The sequence below is a fragment of the Somniosus microcephalus genome, chromosome 28 (genome assembly GCF_052327205.1).
Source record: "Somniosus microcephalus isolate GS21.2 chromosome 28, FLI_Smic_1.0, whole genome shotgun sequence".
In the NCBI taxonomy this organism is placed as follows: domain Eukaryota; kingdom Metazoa; phylum Chordata; class Chondrichthyes; order Squaliformes; family Somniosidae; genus Somniosus; species Somniosus microcephalus.
The window spans coordinates 32,603,470-32,625,428 of record NC_141014.1 but is presented as its reverse complement, the minus strand read 5'-3'; the positions used below and the strand labels follow the sequence as shown (position 1 = coordinate 32,625,428).

The 21,959-nt window shown below is 46.5% G+C and overlaps 1 protein-coding gene across 3 annotated transcripts in view; it reads right to left on the bottom strand.

The window, feature by feature from the left end:
• emc10 (ER membrane protein complex subunit 10) overlaps positions 1-21,959 on the bottom strand; it is a 63,294-nt gene that overhangs the window by 25,836 nt on the left and 15,499 nt on the right. For all 3 annotated transcript variants that reach the window (XR_015073934.1, XM_085969741.1, XM_085969740.1), the window contains exons 3-5: positions 21,221-21,333; positions 18,116-18,214; positions 1,144-1,325 (exon numbers count right to left, since the gene is read on the bottom strand). Coding sequence is in view for 2 of the 3 variants with exons in the window: in XM_085969741.1 (XP_085825867.1) it covers positions 1,144-1,325; positions 18,116-18,214; positions 21,221-21,333 (394 nt within the window). In the remaining variant the exon portion in view is untranslated. The remainder of the gene's footprint in view (positions 1-1,143; positions 1,326-18,115; positions 18,215-21,220; positions 21,334-21,959) is intronic.

Genomic DNA, 21,959 nt, shown 5'->3' with positions numbered 1-21,959 from the left:
TGTTTGTGATCTACATAAATGATTTGGAGGAGAATGTAAAAGGTATGATCAGTAAGTTCGCAGATGACACGAAAATTGGTGGGGTGGTAAATTGCAAGGAGGAAAGCCTCAGGCTACAGGACGATATAAACGGGTTGGTCAGATGGGCGGAAAAGTGGCAAATGGAATTTAACCCTGAAAAGTGCGAGGTGATGCATTTTGGACGGACAAATAAGGCAAGGGAATACACAATGAGTGGTAGGACCCTAGGAAGTACAGAGGGTCAGAGGGACCTTGGTGTACATGTACATAGATCCCTGAAGGCAGCAGAACAGGTAGATAAGGTGGTTAAAAAGGCATATGGGATACTTGCCTTCATTAGCCAAGGCATAGAGTATAAGAGCAGGGAGGTTATGATGGAGCTGTACAAAACGCTGGTAAGGCCACAGCTGGAGTACTGTGTGCAGTTCTGGTCGCCTCACTATAGGAAGGATGTGATTGCATTGGAGAGGGTGCAGAGGAGATTTACCAGGATGTTACCTGGGCTGGAGCGCCTCAGCTATGAAGAAAGACTAAACAGGCTGGGGTTGTTTTCCTTGGAGCAAAGAAGGCTGAGGGGGGACCTGATTGAGGTGTACAAAATGATGAGGGGCATAGATAGGGTAGATAAAGAGGAACTTTTCCCCTTAGTAGGGGGGTCAATAACAAGGGGGCATAGATTCAAGGTAAGGGGCAGGAGGTTTAGAGGGGATTTGAGGAGGAACTTTTTCACCCAGAGGGTGGTTGGAGTCTGGAACTCACTGCCTGAAAGGGTGGTAGAGGCAGGAACCCTCACAACATTCAAGAAACATTTGGATGAGCACTTGAAATGCCATTGCATACAAGGCTATGGACCAAATGCTGGAAAATGGGATTAGATTGGACAGGGCTTGATGGACGGCGCAGACACGATGGGCCGAAGGGCCTCTTTCTGTGCTGTATAATTCTATGACTCTATTACAACAGTGACTACACTTCAAAAAGTACTTCATTGGCTGTAAAGCGCTTTGGGACATCTGGGGGTTGTGAAAGGTGCTATATAAATTTCTTTCTTTCCTTCTTTCGATCAAATACTCCTGATCACCCCAGAGTTACAACAAGCACATACACACAAAAAATACTCACGCAGATGCCAGGACTGGTTGCATGAGGTGCACAGTTGTGTTAAAGACTTCTAAATCCACATCTTCCACCTCCGCTCCATTGCAGGACCCAGGGATAGTTACTATGGAAACACCGATTATATTTCCAGACACATCTGTGTTAACAGTGATCACATCGGAGAGGTGAGACTCAACCAGAGAGCACTGTGGGAAGAAAATTAAAATAAAGGCACAGCATCAACAACAGAGCAGTGGAACAGTAACAACATCAAGTTAAGTTTGGATAGAACAGAAAGTGCGCGTGAAATGTGCCATTACACTCGTACTTTTAAACATAGACATAGAAGATAGGAGCAGGAGTAGGCCATTCGGCCCCTCGAGCCTGCTCCGCCATTCAATGAGATCATGGCTGATCATCCAAATTCAGTGCCCTGTCCCTGCTTTCTCCCCATATCCCTTGATCCCTTTAGCCTCAAGAAATATATCCAACTCCTCCTTGAATATATTTAATGAATTGGCCCCAACTGCCCTCTGTGGCAGAGAATTCCACAGGTTCACCACTCTCTGGGTGAAGAAATTCCTCATCTCTGTCCTAAATGGCTTACCCTTTATCCTTAGATTGTGACCCCTGGTTCTGGACTCCCCGGCCATCGGGAACATCCTTCCTGCATCTAGTCTGTCTAGTCCTGTTAGATTCTGCACTTTTACTTAAGATGCTCCATGGCAGCCTTGGTCTTTTCAATATCATTCTTTTTAAAATTATTTATTTGTTCTCACCTCCCAATACATTCCGCCTCCACTTCTTGCATTTCCACAGGTGCTACTAGCCCTTTGGCACCTCTATCAAGTGGCCGTTCTTCATACACAGGTTGTCTTCTCACCGGGCGTCCACACAATCGCACGTTCCAGCAGCAACCATGGGACAGTAATCGCTGTGGGAACCTTGGCTTCTTTTATTCCCTTTCTCTAGCTCTGGGATCCAAAAGGTTGCACCAGCTGAGATTAACTAACGCAGCATAGGCTGGGCAATGAAACTGGGACCTTCTGATGCGTATGGCTTCGTGCTATACCTAGTACAGGAAACTTTTTTTTATCCGGCACGGACGGGACCGACGTGGTGCCGATTCATCAAAAATTCCGGATAACCGAAAGCTATAGTAAAAGATACGGAGCTGAGAGCTCCGTATAAAGCAACAAACCCTGTTGCTTAGCAACAGGTTCAAAACAATGGCCACAAGTTGCCAGCGTCTCTGTAGCTTAGCAACAGCTGCAGCCACACCCTTGCACAGCAACACATGGAGGAAGGCAAGTAATAAAAGTTACCTGAACCTACTCCTGAATTTTGCCGGTTAACCGACATTTCCGGTTATTTAGGTGCCGGTTAATCGAAACTTTCCTGTAGTGCTTTTAACCATTACGCCATTTGAAGAGCTCAGCCTTACTCTCTAATCTGGACAACCTGATTTCACAGGCTTCTCCACAGCGAACCTATAATCAGACGCAAGAAGGTGCACTCTTGCCAGCTGTGACAATCCAGTCTTCTGCTCCATGTCACGGCCCAGTAAAGAAACGTTTACACTGGCATTAAACAAAGAGGCTGAATCGGACTTGCACATCTTTTGGACCATAGCTACTGGGTAGCCTGTTGCACATGGACACTTCGCAGTTTTTAAACAAAATAGATATTCTAGTATTTTAAAAACATTAGCATCTGCACATCTCAACAGTCACACTGAGGTGTGCATTACTCATGCAATTATAAAGCAGACGAGTTAGCCGATCCCCTGAGGCATTGCCTGAGGGTGTACTGTTTTATCCCAGAGAATATTATGAGGGCCACTGATTAACAGTGACTGAATAAATTACATTTTATTAGGTGTCGTAGGAATATTAACAGTATTTTCAAGTTCACACTTATGATTGTGAGCATATCTGTATAGAATGCTTCGCTGGGAGCAAGCGGAAGACAAGCGCAAACAGCGGAAGGAGCGCACGTCAACCCAAGCACTCCGCCCACCCGCCCCCTTCAACCACCGTCTGCCCCGCCTGTGACAGAGACTGTAGGTCCCGCATTGGACTCACCAGTCACCTGAGAACTAATTTTTAGTGTGGAAGCAAGTCATCCTCGGTTCCAAGGGACTGTCTAAGAAGACGACGACAGAATGAAAAGCAAAAAAAGCGCTGGAAATCTGAAACAAAAACTTAGGCAGCCTCTGTGGAGAGAGCCGATGAGTTAATGATTCAAGCGTCCACCCTATGTCAGAACGCACACGTTCTGATGAAGCCTCCACCCCCGAAACGCTAACTGATTGGTTCTCTCCACAGGTGCCGACGGCCCGGCTCAGCGTTTCCACCATCTTCTGCTTTTGTATGTATGGAGTTATTTGATAAGACGATAAAGATTATGTCGCGTAAAGAGAATGGTTTACTGCGCCGGCATATTTTAGATGTTGTTGAGAATAAAGGCAATGTTGATTAAAAATAAATTAAGTATAAATGATGGAGAAAAATATTTAAAAATTCAAATGAAATGAATTTCATTGGTGTACAAGTTGAAATCATACACTAGAAGCTTTTTATATAACTTTAAAAGCTTTTAAATGAAGGGAATGGGAATTAAAATAAACTGAGCACGGTGGCATAGTGGTTAGCACTGTTGCCTCACAGCGCCAGGGACCCGGGTTCGAATCCGGCCTCGGGTGACTGTCTGTGTGGAGTTTGCACATTCTCCCCGTGTTTGCGTGGGTTTTCTCCGGGTGCTCCGGTTTCCTCCCACAGTCCAAAGATGTGCGGGTTAGGTTGATTGGCTATGATAAATTGACCCTTAGTGTTAGTGGGGTTACGGGGATAGGGTGGGATATGTGTTGGTGTAGGGGTTACGGTGATCGGGTGGGATATGTGTCGGTGCAGGCTCGAAATGGCCTCTATCTGCACTGTGGGGTTTCTGTGATTCTGTGATATGAACAGTATGAAATTCTAGGTTAAAGTGTGTGTGGATATAGCTGCCATTTATGTTGGTGAATGTCTAACAGGGCGAGGCAGGATTGTAGGGGCAGGTTTTACCATGTAGCACGTCCCGGTAACAGCACCAGTGGACAGCACAAGCGGGGAGAGGGAGACAGAGAACGAGAAATAATGATAAAGAAGCTGAGAGAGTCATGGCTAGGAGGACCACGTTACATGAGGAACTCCAGCCGATAATAGGTAAGCATTAACAAAGATTGCACAGCGCCAACCAGCTTGGGGGTTCATCTGCATGGACTGGTTCAGCATCATTAAAGCAAATAGGAAAACTGAAGCGCAACATGACAAAAAAATCATGCCCGCATGATGCATTACAGGAAGTAAGTCTCAGGCTGACAGGAAGTGCATGCATACGCAAGACTTTAATACCCCAGTCACTGTGCACCAGAGTTCAAAGCACACTGCTGGGACAGAGTAGAGGGAACTTTATCCTGCATCTAACATTTATTGAAGCTGATCAAACATTAGTGCAAAAAAAAAGGTATAGCTGTTGGACTTTCCAGCATCATATCCCCAGACTTTGAGGAGCACAATGAAAGGTATGTACGTTGTTGCACTGAACTATGTGATGTCCGAGTTAACGAGAAAATCCAATCACGACACCCAGCAGTAAGAAAGCTTTCCGATGCCTCCAGTTTACTCTCCTGGACTCGGCCATTTAGGACTGCGATGAGGAGAAATTTCTTCACTCAGAGGGTGGTGAATCTTTGGAATTCTCTACCCCAGAGGGCTGTGGTGGCTGAGTCATTGAGTATATTCAAGGCTGAGATCGATAGATTTTTGGACTCTAGGGGAATCGAGGGATATGGGGATAGTGCAGGGAAGTGGAGATGAGGTCGAAGATCAGCCACGATCTTATTGAATGGCGGAGCAGGCTCGAGGGGCCGTATGGCCAACTCCTGCTCCTAATTCTTATAGAAACATAGGAGATAGGAGCAGGAATAGGTCATTCGGCCCCTCGAGCCTGTTCCGCTATTTAATGAGATCATGGCTGATCATCCAAATTCAGTACGCTGTCCCTGCTTTCTCCCCATATCCCTTGATCCCTTAAGAAATATATCTAACTCCTTCTTGAATATAGTTAATGAATTGGCCTCCAAGTGCTTACTCACACTAGGGTACAATTGATTAGATGCCGGCCACCCTCTAGCATTTCGGCTAATTGGCCATTCTTCATGCGTGAGCCCGAATAATGCGGTCAGCATCACATCCAAGCCCATGGCTGACCTCATCCTAGGCCCCACACACACGTACCTTCCAACAGGGTCACTCGACTGCGACCAGGAGCAGGTACCCTGACTAATGTTCCCCCTCCTTCGCCCTGGGGTTGCTGTCATTAACTGCAGCGCCCCCTGTCATGAATCTTATCATGACTCATGAAGCAACACGAGGCGGCCAGCTGGTGGCGCCGTCCACGGAGTATAAATACTCGGGCGTGGGCCCAGCTTGCTCAGGATGTTTCTGTAACCGGGAACTAGTGATGTAACTAGAAATCTCATGGTTTTGAAACAGTTGATTAAAGCCTTGTTTTATACTCAAACCAAGTGTTCAGTAGTCTTTTTACAGGAAACTTTCGATTTACCGGCACCTAAATAACCGGAAATCTCGGTTAACCGGCAAAATTCAGGAGTCGATTCAGGTAACTTTTATTACTTGCCTTCCTCCATTTGTTGCTGTGCAAGGGTGTGGCTGCAGCTGTTGCTAAGCTACAGAGACGCTTGGAACTTGTGGCCATTGTTCTGAAGCTGTTGCTAAGCAACAGGGTTTGTTGCTTTATACGGAGCTCTCAGCTCTCCGTATCTTTTACTATAGCTTTCGGTTATCCGGAATTTTTGATGAACCGACACCACGTCGGTCCCCGGATATTGTGCATCAACCCCAATGACAGAACTTGCGGGGAAGAGTTAGCTCAGCAGAGATCATCAATTGGACTTCTGGCTCAGTTAGACTCGAGCTTTACACCGTGACCCATACAACGAGCTGGCCAAGCATAATCTAATACACCAGCTGTAAACCTTTCAGCAGTGTGCAACAGGAACAATGGGAAGGGGCCAAGTATGCCGCCATCGATCCCACTGGGCTGTGCAAGGAACACATTTTACGCGCAAGTGAAATGACCAGCAACCTGATCTCTAACCGAGAAGATGACCGTATCCAGAAAAAGGCGATGGCATCCAGAAAAGACGGCAAAGGAGCTCCAGTATCTGGTTTTAATTTAGACTGTCGCCAATGTACCGTGCAACTTCTTCACTACTAATATGGTACTGTGGAAGTGATACATTGTAAGAAAATACAGGATACATCTTGTTAAACATGGACTTAGCTAAATATATCTGGCTGGTAAACAGAAATACAATTATGTCCCAATACTGGGGGGAGGGGAAACACGCTGATCTAGTCAACTAACACCTTTGGAAAAAAAAGTGTACCCATATTTCGCATTTCACACACAATTCATCGGTCACGCTGCACGTGACGCTGCAACCCACGTATGCTCCAAGTGGGCCAGTTCTTTAGTCCTTCCTACACCCTCCCAACTCTACCTCTTTGACCAAGCTTCTGCCCTAATTTATCCTTATGTGGCTCGGTGTCAAATTTTTCGTCTTAAAATACTCCTGTGCAGCGGCTTGGGACGTTTTCCTATGTTAAAGGCGCTGTATCAATATAAGTTGTTGCTGGGACACAGTTCCACAGGCACAACCAACTTGCTGGTACCCCACCCAACTCCACATCCAAGCCCATTGCTGACCTCATCCGAGCCCCCACATGCAATTCTCACGCAAGCCTAGCAAGTGTGCGCCAGTCGGCAGGCTATTCGGCTACAAGGTGCTGTCCCCATCATCTGACATCCGCAAACATGCACTTTCCAGTAGGAGCCACTAGGCAGCGATCAGGAGCAGCGGCGAGGCCAACTCTTGCGTTCCAGCTGCTGCCCGAGAGAAGATCAGCCAACCCGGCACAGACTCGGGTCAAACCTCGGGCCGTTACTTGATGGGATAAAGGAGCAAGTTGTTCGAATAACTGATTTTTCCATCGGTCCCTGCCCTGCTGGCCTGTACTGGGGAGGAATGCTACAGTTACTGGTACTGTCTGCACCTCCCTATCAAATGTGATTAAGAGCAAAAACATACAAAGTTCTGACAAATGGCAGGAACATGGTGAAACATGGTACAAGCTTAAAAAAAAAGGCACAAGCTAAATTGAAAGGAGAAGTAAAATCTACTCAACTGCCCCTAATGTCAGTCTACAGACTCTTACATTTGTCAATTTTCTGCCGAATGCACGGATTCCTGCTGGGGTGCAGTTCAACAGGCACCACTGCTGTTCGTTGTCCAAACGGCCACTCTTAACACGAGTCTAGGCCGCAAGCGTTGGCAGGCTATTCGACCAGCGGTGTCATAGCTGAGCCAGGTCCTGTTCTCGCCTGTCATGGACACACACACTTTCCAGTAGGGGTGGTTGGGGGGGGGGGTCAATGGATAGCGATCAGAAGCGGGAACCCTGACTAATCCTATTTGCCTTCCTAGCTCTGGGGCAATGAGGTCAATTGTTGCGCTCAAACGCAAGCTCAGCAACACAGGGTGGTGCCTTTATCCATTAAGGGAGCTCAATATACAGCCTTTTAAAACCCGACTTCAGTGTCTCGGTTTGTTCCATCTCCTCCCAATAGCTGTTGACTTTTCACCTAGCTTCCTCAATAAGAAAGTTTAACGGTTGGTATGCGTATACTCCCTGATGTGCATCTATGATTTATGATTTAGAACTCATTTACCTCATTAGCTGCAGAGCAGATTCTCCCTCGTCAAACATCATTCATAAGAACATAAGAAATAGGAGGAGTCGGCCATACGGCCCCTCGAGCCTGCTCCACCATTCAATAAGATCATGGCTGATCTTCGACCTCAACTCCACTTTCCCACCCGATCCCCATATCCCTCGATTCCCCTAGAGTCCAAAAATCTATCGATCTCAGCCTTGAATATACTCAACGACTCAGCATTCACAGCCCTTTGGGGTAGAGAATTCCAAAGATTCACAACCCTCTGAGTGAAGAAATTCTTCCTCATCTCACTCTTAAATGCCATGGTGTGGAGATGCCGGTGTTGGACTGGGGTGGACAAATGTAAGAAGTCACACAACACCAGGTTATAGTCCAACAGTTTTATTTGAAATCACAAGCTTTCGGAGCGCTGCTCCTTCGTCAGGTGAAGGAGCAGTCTTATCCTGAGACTGTGACCCTCTAGTTCTAGACTCTCCAGCCAGGGGGAAACAACTTCTCAGCATCTACCCTGTTAATCCCCCTCAGAATCTTAGATGTTTCAATGTGATCACCTCTCATTCTTCAAACTACAAACTCCAAACTCCAGAGAGTATAGACCCAATCGACTAAATCTCTCCTCACAGGACAACCCTGTCATCCAAGGGATCAATTTAGTGAACCTTCGTTGTACCGCCACTAAGGCAAGTATGTGCTTCCTCAGATAAGGAGACCATTCAATGGCCATTCTTCTTCACGTGCGAGCTTAGGCAGTAGGTTTCGACAGGTGATTCGATCATGGAGGGCTTCGGAAGGTGAGCCCAGTCCTGATTTCACCCGATATCCACACCTGGGAATTGTTCCAGGAGGGGTTGCTAGGGGCGCCAGGGACCCGGGTTCAAATCCGGCCTCGGGTGACTGTCTGTGTGGAGTTTGCACATTCTCCCCGTGTTTGCGTGGGTTTTCTCCGGGTGCTCCGGTTTCCTCCCACAGTCCAAAGATGTGCGGGTTAGGTTGATTGGCCATGATAAAAAATTGGCCCTTAGTGTTAGGGGGGATTAAATACGTGGGGTTACAGGGATAGGGCTTGGGTGGGATGGCTGTCGGTGTAGGGACCGGGTGCTAGGGTTTGGATGATCAGCCATGATCTCGTTGAATGGCGGAGCAGGCTCGAAGGGCCGGATGGCCTACTCCTGCTCCTATCTTCCATGTTTCTATAACAGTCAGAAACAGCTGATTTTTCCCTTCTGCCACTCATGGTGCGGAGACCATCCCTCGCAGCTGAACTGGTGCCCTAGCAAAGAAAAGAAATTGAACCCAAGATTTTCGCATTGTGTGGTTTAGTACTGCACTTGGCCTTTACCCACAAGGCCACTGGGGGAGGTCGAACCAGTAATTCCAAAGGAACATGGCTGATTAAGTGTCCCGGGGTGTCTCGTTATTTTTGCAGCAGTTCAGTAGAAGAGACCTTCCCTTTAAGAAATAAACTCTAAATTTATAATTGCCAATTTATACAACAGGCTGCCGTTTGGTGCGCCAGATAATGAGCATTTTTTGAGAAGACCCTGGATTAATTTGTGAGTCAGTAGGGGAAGGAGAGGAACATGAGCTTAGAGTAGGAAAAAGATTTTTTTAAAGAGATAGGTCAGGTCCTGGAATGGGTCCTAATTGGACAGAGTGGCCTTTTCTCTTTTTTGCAAGTTTGTGTGTTTGGTGATCGGCTATGTACACAGGGGTGTTCACAGTGAGTTAATGGAATCCTCTCGCCAGACTGTAAATGGTGACCGTGTGGTGTTTAGCGAGTGGGAGCAGATAGGATTATTTTAAGACCGATCAAAAGTTGAGAGACAAGTGCATGAGCGTTGATCTAATCAAAGCCCCGTGTGAGCACTTTAAATAGAAGACGTATAGGGGACAGGGATCACAGTAAGCAAACTAAAAGCTTACACACTCGAGATCGTCAACAGGGAGCGCTCTAAGCTGAAGTTAAAGTTCGACTTACAAGTCTTCCTTAAACAACCTATGCTTGGCATAATGACTACTAGAAATTTTGAGCAAGCATTTTTAAAAAAAAAAAGGATATTGTCAGGACAAAGCTGGTTTTACTTGTTACGTATACTACATAGATACATAAAGATAGGAGGAGTAGGCCATTCGGCCCCTCGAGCCTGCTCCGCCATTTAATGAGATCATGGCTGATCATCCAAATTCAGTACCCTGTCCCTGCTTTCTCCCCATGTCCCTTGATCCCTTTAGCCTTAAGAAATATATCTAACTCTTTCTTGAATATATTTAATGAATTGGCCTCTACTGCCTTCTGTGGTAGAGAATTCCACAGGTTCACCACTCTCTGGGTGAAGAAATTCCTCCTCATCTCTGTCCTAAATGGCTTACCCCTTATCCTTAGACTGTGACCCCTAGTTCTGGACTCCCCTGCCATCAGGAACATCCTTCCTGCATCTAGTCTGTCTAGTCCTGTTAGAATTTTATAAGTTTCAATGAGATCCCCTCTCATTCTTCTAAACTCCAGCGAGTATAAGCCCAATCGACCCAATCTCTCCTCATACGTCATTCCTGCCATCCCAGGTATCAGTCTGGTGAATCTTCGCTGCACTCCCTCCATGGCAAGAACATCCTTCCTCAGATACCCCTTTGTGACCTCTAGTTTTTTTTGTTGCCGATTTGGATTTCTTCATGCTGCGTTACCCTGGGTCCCACTCCGCAGCTTCTCAATAAATCCACAATGGAAAGGGCAGACCCTGCTCCCCTGCTCTGAATAGTGAGTCACACAGACCAGCCAAGTCCCGGGTTAAATCCCCTAATCCACGCTGACCTAGGCTGGAGCAGCTGCAAAGAGGTTGAAGTTGGTCTCAGCGGCCCTGGGCTAGAGTAAGGGCAGTGGGGAGGAAAATCAGCCCGGGTGACCGCACACGGTCGCTATTCAGCGACCCCTGCTGGAAGTAGCGCGCAAGGGCAGGATGGGGCTTAAGATGTGATTCTCCCTCCGCACTGCCAAATAATAACCTGCCAATACACACCGTTAATGGCCAGTTGGGTACGGCGCAGAGAGTGACTGGCGCCTGCAGAACCAAATTCCAACCAAGCAGCCAAGGAAAAGGAGAGGTGCGGGGGTGGGTGGGAAAGAGAAGAGAAAATGGATGGGAAAAGTGGAAAAGCCTTCAGCCCAAATCAACCGAAAAAGTAAAAATTAAAATATAACGCAAAATAATTATCTATCCACACAACTAAACATCTTGGGTACAGCTCAAACCACTTTAAACATGTCTTTAGCACAAGAAAGTCATGCTTTTTAGTTTGGCTCAAATAATCATGTGATTGTTTGAATACAGAAAGACTTTCAATGAGCGTATTGCTTCCTCAACAACACGAATATATACTCCTAGAGAAATAACAATGAACACATACAGAAATTCCAGGATTCTGAAGAAAAAAATCTGGCTAATACACATTGCATCTTACTACATGTTCACCAACATTGTCTCCTCAGCCCTTCTCTTTTATAGCATCCTCAGCCTTGCCATTTGCTCCATTTAAAACTCTTCATCTTCTCTGGGCCCTTTCATCTTCCTCAATGATTTTGAGTCAGCCGTGGCTCAGTGGGTAGCACTCTCGCCTCCGACTCAGAAGGTTGCGGGTTCAAGCACCACGCCAGAGCCTTGAGCACAAAAATCCAGGCCGACACTCCCAGTGCGGTGCTGAGGGAGCGCTGCACTGTCAGAGCTGCCGTCTTTCGGATCAGACGTTAAACCGAGGCCCCGTCTGCTCTCTCGGGTGGATGTAAAAGATCCCACGGTACCATTTCAAAGAAGAGCAGGGGAGTTATCCCCGGTGTCCTGGCTAATATTTATCCCTCAATCAACATGAAAGATCTGGTCATTATAACATTGCTGTTTGTGGGAGCTTGCAGTGAGCAAATTGGCTGCCGCGTTTCCTACATTACAACAGTGACTACACTTCAAAAAGTACTTCATTGGCTGTAAAGCACTTTGGGACATCCTGAGGTCATGAAAGGTGCTATATAAATGCAAGTCTTTCAGTCTTTTCTGATGATTTTTGTCCCTTGGTGCCTTTTAGGCTTGTTCACCCAAGTAACCTTTGAACGCTTCATGCCTTTACTTGCACCGACTCATGCGGTTAATGATGTGGGAGACCCCACTCGTTGTCAGCAGTGCCCAGGAAATAAGCTTTTTAAAAAAAGAGTAACGAATCATCTCGCTTTCACAGAAATCACAGAAACCCCACAGTGCAGATAGAGGCCATTTCGGCCCATCGAGCCTGCACCGACACATATCCCACCCGATCCCCGTAACCCCCACACCAACAGTTATCCCACCCTATCCCCGTAACCCCACGTATTTAATCCCCCTAACACTAAGGGTCAATTTATCATAGCCAATCAACCTAACCTGCACATCTTTGGACTGTGGGAGGAAACCGGAGCACCCGGAGTAAACCCACGCAAACACAGGGAGAATGTGCAAACTCCACACAGACAGTCGCCCGAGGCCGGATTCGAACCCGGGTTGTACAAACCAAACAAGCAGTGGGTGACGCAAGAATACTACTAGGCACTTGGTCTAAACGTTAAACAAAGCTTTAATCAACTGTTTTACAACATGGAGGTCTAGTTGTGTCCTTCACTAGTTCCTGTTAAGAATGTCCTGCGCAAGCTGGGCCCGCGCCCGACCCTGGACAGCGCCACCAGCGGGCCGCCCAGTATTATTTCATAAGTCATTTCCACATGAATGACTGATTCAGGTCAGTGGGTATCTGCAGTTTACAGAATAAACCGTTTCTGTCACTACACCGCTCAGTGCCACTCGATTTATTTCCATGAATGAATTTATGTGTTTGATTTTTTTTTTGATATATTTTTAAAAAGTTGATATGACCGAGATATCTCTTGCTTCGACTGCGAAATGAAATGCCTAGTGAAGCTGAAGCATATTACACTGCCTGGAGAAGAATGAACAGAACCGAAAGCAACCTCTAAGCTCAATGTAATGGTTTTGCACACAGTTTGCTGGCCCGTTTCTGCTGTGTCAGACACCGGAGGGCATTTTTTACTTACATGGTTCCATATAAATGCAAGTTCAGGAATTAACATAGAAACATAGAAGATAGGAGCAGGAGTAGGCCATTCGGCCCCTCGAGCCTGCTCCGCCATTTAATGAGATCATGGCTGATCATCCAAATTCAGTACCCTGTCCCTGCTTTCTCCCCATATCCCTTGATCCCTTTAGCCTTAAAAAATATATCTAACTCCTTCTTGAATATATTTAATGAATTGGCCTCAACTGCCTTCAGTGGTAGTTGTGAGGCTTGTTAGGCACGTGCGCAGGCCAGTGTCAGTAGCCTTACCTCCAAAACACACTCACCTCTGCACAGTGTTCCGTGCCATTCACAACTCCTCAGATAACGAAGCAGTCCATGTCCGCATGCAACAAGACCTGGATGACGTTCAGGCTTGGGCTGATAAGTGGCAGGTAACATTCGCACCACAGAAGTGCCAGGCAATGACTATCTCCAACAAGCGAGAGTCTAAACACCGCCCCTTGACATTCAATGGCATTACCATCGCCGAATCCCCCACCATCAACATCCTGGGGGGGTTACCATTGACCAGAAACTTAACTGGACCAGCCACATAAATACTGTGGGAACAAGAGCAGGTCAGAGGCTGGGTATTCTGCAGCGAGTGTCTCACCTCCTGACTCCCCAAAGCCTTTCCACCATCTACAAGGCACAAGTAAGGAGTGCGATTGAATACTCTGCACTTGCCTGGATGAGTGCAACTCCAACAACACTCAAGAAGCTCGACACCATCCAGGACAAAGCAGCCCGCTTGATTGGCACCCCATCTACCACCTTAAACATCCACTCCCTCCACCACCGGCGTACCGTGGCTGCAGTGTGTACCATCTACAAGATGCACTGCAGCAACTCGCCAAGGCTTCTTTGGCAGCACCTCCCAAACCCGTGACCTCTTCCACCTAGAAAGACAAGGGCAGCAGGCGCATGGGAACACCACCACCTCCAAGTTCCCCTCCAAATCACACATCATTCTGACTTAGAAGTATATCGCCGATCCTTCATCGTCGCTGGGTCAAAATCCTGGAACTCACTCCCTAACAGCACTGTGGGAGTACCTGCACCACACGGACTGCAGCGGCTCAAGAAGGAGGCTCACCACCACCTTCTCAAGGGAAATTAGGGATGGGCAATAAATGCTGGCCTTGCCAGCGACGCCCACATCCCATAAAAACAAATTTTAAAAGAGGGTCTGTGCCAGGAGGGAATCTTTGCAATTTCTGCCCTATACTTGCACTGTTCAAATGGCGGAGTACAGCTAGACTGCAAATAGTGAGCAGGTCCAAGCAGACCAATAGATGAATACAACTGCTAAGTAACTTTGCTCAATCTGTATGCGTAACCCGCAGATACCTTATCCAGCAACTGAAAAATCAGTTGCACAGTTAATAGGAGAGGACAGATTTACCAACATGCAGATGCCAATGCAGTACCATCTATTAGGACGTGTATTCTCTTTGTCATTATGTGCTGCAAATTGGAAGGGGGTCCATTTTGTGAGCAAGTGTGTTAAATTCGCACACGAGTGTAACAGCCTTGGTCTGCGATTTGCTAACTTTGGGAAGGTGACAACAAAGCCACGAATGCCATGAAGCAAAGTCAGATTACCAGCAGCCAAACACGAACCAGCAATAAAAATCTATCATTGAACAACCTTCCACTTCACTCAGCAATCCAAGATCAAACTCACTGGGTTCAAAGGGAAAACTTGAAAGATACAGAAATGATCCTTTTTTGCAGTGTCCTATCAATATTTTGCCATCCCCATATACAGGAAACTCTTTATTATCCGGCACCAACGGGACCGGCGTGGAGCCGGTTTATCAAAAAGTCCGGATTACAGAGAGGTATAGTTTAAAAGGTACGAGAGCTCCGTACACAGCAACAAATCCAGGCTTCCCTGTTGCTTAGCAACATGTGCAGGAACTCCGGCCACAGACCAAGCATCCCTGTTGCTTAGCAACAAGTGCACGAACCCCAGTTACACAGCCACAGATCCAGGAACGGCCACTAATATGAAGTAAAACTTACCTGAACCTACTCTTGCATTTTGCCGGTTAACAGAGATTTTCGGTTATTTAGGTGCCGGTTAAAAAGAGTTTCCTGTACAGTACTGGCATTTTGGAAATAGAAACACACAGACTATTGGAATTTTTACAGTAAATTTACTTCTTTTATCGAGTCAACTTTTCCCCTGCCTAGGGCATCGATTCTAGGAACAGGAGGCGGCCATTCAGCCCCTCGAGCCTGTTCCGCCATTCAATGAGATCATGGCTGATCTGCGACCTAACTCCATCTACCCGCCTTTGGCCCATATCCCTTAATACCTTTGGTTAACAAAAATCTATCAATCTCCGATTTAAATCACCCCTTAACTTGCTAAATTCCCAGGAATACAACCCTAGTTTGTGTAATCTTTCCTTGTAATTTAACCCTTGAAGACCAGGTATCGTTCTAGTAAATCTACGCTGCACTTCCTCCAAAGCTAATATATCCTTCCTAAGGTGTGGTGCCCAGAACTGCTCACAGTACTCCAGGTGTGGTCTGACTACAGCTTTGTATAGTTGTAGCATAACTTCTACCCCCTTGTACTCTAGTCCTCTAGATATAAAGGCCAGCATTCCATTAGCCTTTCTGATTATTTTCTGTACCTGTCCAGGACATTTTAATGATCTATGTACATGGACCCCCCAAGTCTCTTTGGACCTCCACTGTTTTTAGCCTTTCACCATTTAGAAAGTACCCTGTTCTATCCTTTTTAGGTGCAAAGTGGATGACCTCACACTTGCCTACTTTGAAATCCATTTGCCCATTCACTTAATCTATGCGTATCTCTTTGTAATTTTATGCTTCCATCTACACTGCTCACAATGCCACCTATCTTTGTGTCATCGGCAAACTTGGATATGTGGCTCTCTATCCCGTCATCTCAGTTGTTAATAAATACGGTGAATACAGGAAACTCTTTTTTATCCGGCAGCGACGGGACCGGCGTGGTGCCGGTTTATCAAAAAGTCCGGATTACAGAGAGTTATAGTTAAAAGGTACGAGAGCCCCGTACACAGCAACAAATCCAGGCTTCCCTGTTGCTTAGCAACAGCTGCAAGAAGCCCGACCACAGACCAAGCGTCCCTGTTGCTTAGCAACAAGTGCAGGAACCTCCGATTACACAGCCAAGGATCAAGAAACGGCCACTAATATGAAGAAAAACTTAACCGAACCTACTCCTGAATTTTGCCGGTTAACCGAGATTGCCGGTTGTTTGGGTGCCGGTAAATCGAGAGTTTCCTGTAGTTGCTGGGATACAGTTCCACAGCTGCCATTCTCTAGTACTTTGGTCAAAGTGACCATTCTTCAATGACTGTCTCGACACTAACCACCAGCAGGCTACTCAATAGTGGAGGGCATTACAGGCAAGTCGGATCTTGCCCTACCCAACATCCACACGTGCCCTTTTCAGGAGCGGCACGGGATAGCAGTCAGCAGTGGGAACCAGAGTTGATTTCTCACCTCCCTTGTCCAGGGCACTGAGGCCAACAGTAGCATTCCCACGGCTGTCAGAGCTGCAATCAGCAGAGGCCAGGACCAGAACCATCTGGTCTATACGGTTTAGTGCTACACTGGCAGCGCCTTATGCACTAGTCTGTAGTAAAGAGATCCAAAAATATTGCTTTTAATAAGAAATTGCTGTGGTATATGCCCAGAAAAAAACATTATACTCATTCTGCCCGACATGCAATTCTTGCATACACTTTTTGAAATATTTACCACAAAATTACTGTATGCTTTTCTCCCTTCTGATGTTTCCACTCCCATGTGTCTTGCACCTTTGCCAATTCTTCCCCAATTCCACGTAGCTCTAGGAGGTTGAATTCACTCTTTGATTTTTGCATTCTGTTAGTAAAGGGCTAACCTCCACTAAACACCTTCCCACCATAAACCAAGATCAGGAACTCATTTTGTGGGAATTTTTTTTTTAATTCATTCACGGGATGTGGGCGTCGCTGGCAAGGCCGGCGTTTATTGCCCGTCCCTAATTGCCCCTTGAGAAGGTGGTGGTGAGCCGCCTTCTTGAACCGCTGCAGTCCGTGTGGTGAAGGTGCTCCCACGGTGCTGTTAGGGGGGGGGGGGGGGGGGGAGTGCCAGGATTTTGATCCAGGGAATCATAGATGCGAGCCCGTGACTCATCACTCTACCCTCACGTCCCGTCACGGTCAGTCCCAACTTGCTGTTTTGTAAGCAGCGCTCAAGGTCTCCGCCTTCCACTTTGCACCATAACAGAAGAGTCAAAATAAGCTCTTTTAGGACTGCTCCAAAGTGTGTTCAACATAATAACGGTTATGTTATATCTTCTTTATATATAAACAAAATTGTTTCAATTAAGGCACTGGGCAGCACACTGACCTTTTACCTCTGGGACTAGAGTCGAAATCCAGTCCACACTGCTCGGTCAAAGGTGTCGCAATAAAACTCACTGCGCACTTGGTTCGAGTATAAAGCAAGGCTTTAATCAACTTGTTTCAAAACATGGAGGTCTAGTTATCTTTCACTAGTTCCTGTTTACAAAATGTCCTGGGCAAGCTGGGCCCACACCCGAGTATTTATACTCCTTGGACGGTGCCACCAGCTGGCCGTCCAGTGTTATTTCATGAGTCTTTCTTCATGGATCATAAGATTCATAACAAAAGGCTCTTTAGTTTGGCTGCAAGGTGCAATGCAAAATTACCTTTGGCAGCTGCAGCTCATTGCCTAGTGGGTTGCCACAGCTACCCGAATTTAACACCAAAGTATCAATCTCACTCGAGAAATGCCATACAATTTCACACAATTGAACCTGGCCTGGGAACACCCAATGATGACACTTGAGAAGCGATTATTTAAGTATGTACTACCGGTGGGGCGCCTCACTGAAATGATGGCCGTAATGGAAAAGGTTTCATTTTTTTTAAAAAGGGTCCTCAGTGAAAGGAGCTAAGGCACGAGTTCCCAACACAAACAGCCCCCGTGGTTTATTTCTATATATTAAAACAAAATCCCGCAACCGCGTTCTTCTCACTCCTTGGTCGAACTGCAGTGCGTCTTTATTTTTCCTGGTACTTACGACTCGAACAAAAGATGACACGTAATCCAAAGTAGAGCTCTCGCTGCCCAGTTTTCTTGGGATCCTGACCCGGTACAGCCCATCCGTACTAGCCATATCCTGTAAGGAATGGAAGAGAGACATTCAAGATAAAATCGGATTTCTGAATTCTACTGGCCACAAGTGTCTTATCTGATGATGTGTAAAAAGAAACATTTTTCTAATCACTACTCTATGTGAGTAAAGAAAGAATTTGCATATACAGGAAACTCTCAATTTACCGGCACCTAAATAACCGGAAATCTCTGTTAACCGGCAAAATTCAGGAGTAGGTTCAGGTAAGTTTTACTTCATATTAGTGGCAGTTCCTGGATCTGTGGCTGTGTAACCGGGGTTCCTGCACTAAGCAACAGGGACGCTTGGTCTGTGGCCGGAGTTCCTGCACATGTTGCTAAGCAACAGGGAAGCCTGGATTTGTTGCTGTGTACGGAGCTCTCGTACCTTTTAACTATACCTCTCTGTAATCCGGACTTTTTGATAAACCGGCACCACGCCGGTCCCGTCGGTGCCGGATAATAAAGAGTTTCCTGTAGATATATATATATAGCGCCTCTCAAGATTTCAGGATATCCCAAACCACTTTGCAGCCAATGAATTACAGGAAACTCCCTTTTTACTGGCACCTAAATATCCGGAAGTCTCTGTTAACCGGCAAAATTCAGGAGTAGGTTCAGGTAAGTTTTACTATATATTAGTGGCCGTGTAACCGGGGTTCCTGAATCTGTGGCCGTGCAACAGGGACTCCTGGATCTGTGGCCGGGTAACCGGGGCTCCTGCACCTGTGGCCATGTAACCGGGACTCCTGGATCTGTGGCCGTGTAACCGGGGCTCCTGCACCTGTGGCCATGCAACAGGGACTCCTGGATCTGTGGCCGTGTAACCGGGGTTCCTGCACCTGTGGCCATGCAACAGGGACTCCTGGATCTGTGGCCGGGTAACCGGGGCTCCTGCACCTGTGGCCGTGTACGGGGCTCTCGTACCTTGGTAAGTATACCTCTCTGTAATCCGGACTTTTTGATCAACCGGCACCACTCCGGTGCTGGATAAAAAAGAGTTTCCTGTACTTTCAAAATATTGTCATTGTTGTTATGTAGGCAATGTGGCATCGATCTTGCACTCAGCAAGTGCCACAAATAGCAATGAGATAAATGGCCAGTTTATTTGTTTTGGTGATGCTGGCTGAGGAATAAATATTGGCCAGGACATCCTTACTCTTCTCATAGTGCCAAGAGATGTTCGACAGACAGGGCAGGGCCTTGGTTTACCCTCACATTTGAAAGGAGGCATCTCCAACTCCCTCCGTTCTGCACTAAAGTGTCAGCCTAGTGGAATGGGGCTTGAAGCCATGACCCGACTGAGGCAAGTGCCACCACTAAGCCAAGCTGACACTGTAATCTATGAAGCTCGAGCAGACAAAGTGTTTTATATTCCTCCTTTTTCCCTCCTGAAAGTGCCAATTACCGCTGGGGTACGATTCCATCGTTCTTCGCGAACTTCCCCCCAAAGGGTCACGCTTCATTTTTGAGTCAAAACATTGAGCTTCGAAAGGTAATTTTCCCCCTCACAGCCTGCCTGAACTTGTCTGCATCTAAAATGTAAACATGCATTCTTTCCAGCAAGGGGGGGGGGGGGGGGGGGGGTCAGTGGACAGCAAGCAGTATCTACAACCTACCTGAATCCCACCCCTCCCTCTCTCCTGTCAAGATAGGATCAGCAAACCTTAAGGCTGAATGAAAAGCTTGCCGGATTTGTTCTTATCCTTCAATTTCTTTCTCGGCTTTTGTGGTGCATTAGATCCTCTGTAACTACTTCAGCTGTTTGCAAGCCTGCTCTTGTTTGCACTGTGCTGCCACCAGGAATATTTAGCACAATAGTATCATTACGCTATGAAGAAAAACTGCGCTTATGCCAATATGCTCTGATGCTGTGCTAATCTGCAATATCCCCAAGTTACTCCTAGCAACTGCCAGTAACAGCCCCGTAAACACCAGTACTTCATCATGGCCTTACATAACTTGAAAGTGTTCTCTCCAGGCACAATCCAGGTTTGGAAGGGCAAAAATCGATAACTGCACACAGCTGGGTGTTTTTTCACACTTCAAGCAGTCAAATCTATCATTCCCATCAAATAAGCTTCATTGAAATCCGAGTCACAGCACCTATATACCAAATGTATTTAATTTTATCAATGTACTTGTCGAACGGTTTTGAAGGCAGCCACTATCCTCCAGATGTCACATTCTGCATAAAACATCAGTATGAACATTTTGGGGAACAAATGTGAAAAAGAAACCCAGTATTTTCTGCTGTACCTTTCTTCTATTCTTGAGAATAATGTGGAGAGGTCAGCAAGTAACAAAGAGGAGCAAACAATTATCAATCTGGAGAAACTTCCAATAATAATTGGTATCTAATTGACCTCAGAGCCTACTTAAACTAACTGATCAGTGACCTTAGAGCAACATAAGAATTAGGAGCAGGAGTAGGCCATACGGCCCCTCGCGCCTGCTCCGCCATTCAATAAGATCATGGCTGATCTTTGACCTTAACTCCACTTTCCCGCCTGACCCCCACATCCCTTGATTCCCCTAGAGTCTAAAAATCTATCGATCTCAGCCTTGAATATACTCAAAGACTCAGCATTCACAGCCCTCTGGGGCAGAGCGTTCCAAAGATTCACAACCCTCCGAGTGAAGAAATTTCTCCTCATCTCAGTCCTAAATGGCCGACCCCTTATCCTGAGACTGTGCCTCCGAGTTCCAGACTCTGCAGCCAGGGGAAAACAGCCTCTCAGCCTGTCAAGCGACAGGCGAGGTTAGCAGCTAAAAATTACAAGCATACTCCACACCGCAGACTACCCATGGTAACAAGTCGTGGATGTTCAGGTAGCATTAGTAAAGATTATCTTTCTCTTGGTTAGAAGGCCGACCACCAGTTTTTAGTGAGAGCAAAGATAACAGACTAAAGAAAACAAAAATCTTGTTTGATAACGTTGATGCTATTGCTCCAGCACAAGGTTCGGACTCGTACCTGTGATCCAAGAACATGAATGAAAGTGCTACTTACCCGGAGTTTATTCCTTTCGTCCTCCGTCAATTGCGTCTGAGATAGCGTGAGTGTGTTTTCCCGGCCTGGTCTCCATAGCAACGAACCCCGCTTTTTATACTGAACACTGTCATCTACAATGATAAAACAATTCTTTATTGCTGTCTGATGGGCTGTAATGTAAGGGTATCTTCATTTCATGAAGCATAACTTCAGGATATGGTCCTTGACCAACAGGGAAAATTTACAGCTGCAATCACTGAATAACAATGAGGTGCAGGAATGCTGGCTAAATAATTTCCTCTCTAACCCAGGAGCACTGAAACAAATTAAAGCAACCCAACTGCTCTCACAACTGAGGTCAGCGAACACAGAACAAACCATGAATAAAATCATAGAATAGTACAGCACAGAAGGCCATTCGGCCCATTGAGTTTGTGCCGGCTCTTTCGAAGGGCAATCCAGTCAGTCCCACTCCCCCGCTCTTTTCCCATAATCCTGCAATTTGTTTCTCCTGCAAGTATTTATCCAATTCCCTTTTGAAGGCTGCTATTCAATCTGTATCCACCACCCTATCAGGCAGCGCATTCCAAATCCTAACCACCCGTCGAGTAAAAATGTTTTTCCTCATGTCGCCTCTAGTTCTTTTGCCAATCGCCTTAAATCTGTGTCCTCTAGTTACCGGCCCTTCAACCAGGAAACAGTTTGATGTCGGATCTCCGAGTGTATGTCTCAGTTGCACCAATGAAACACCTGGGAA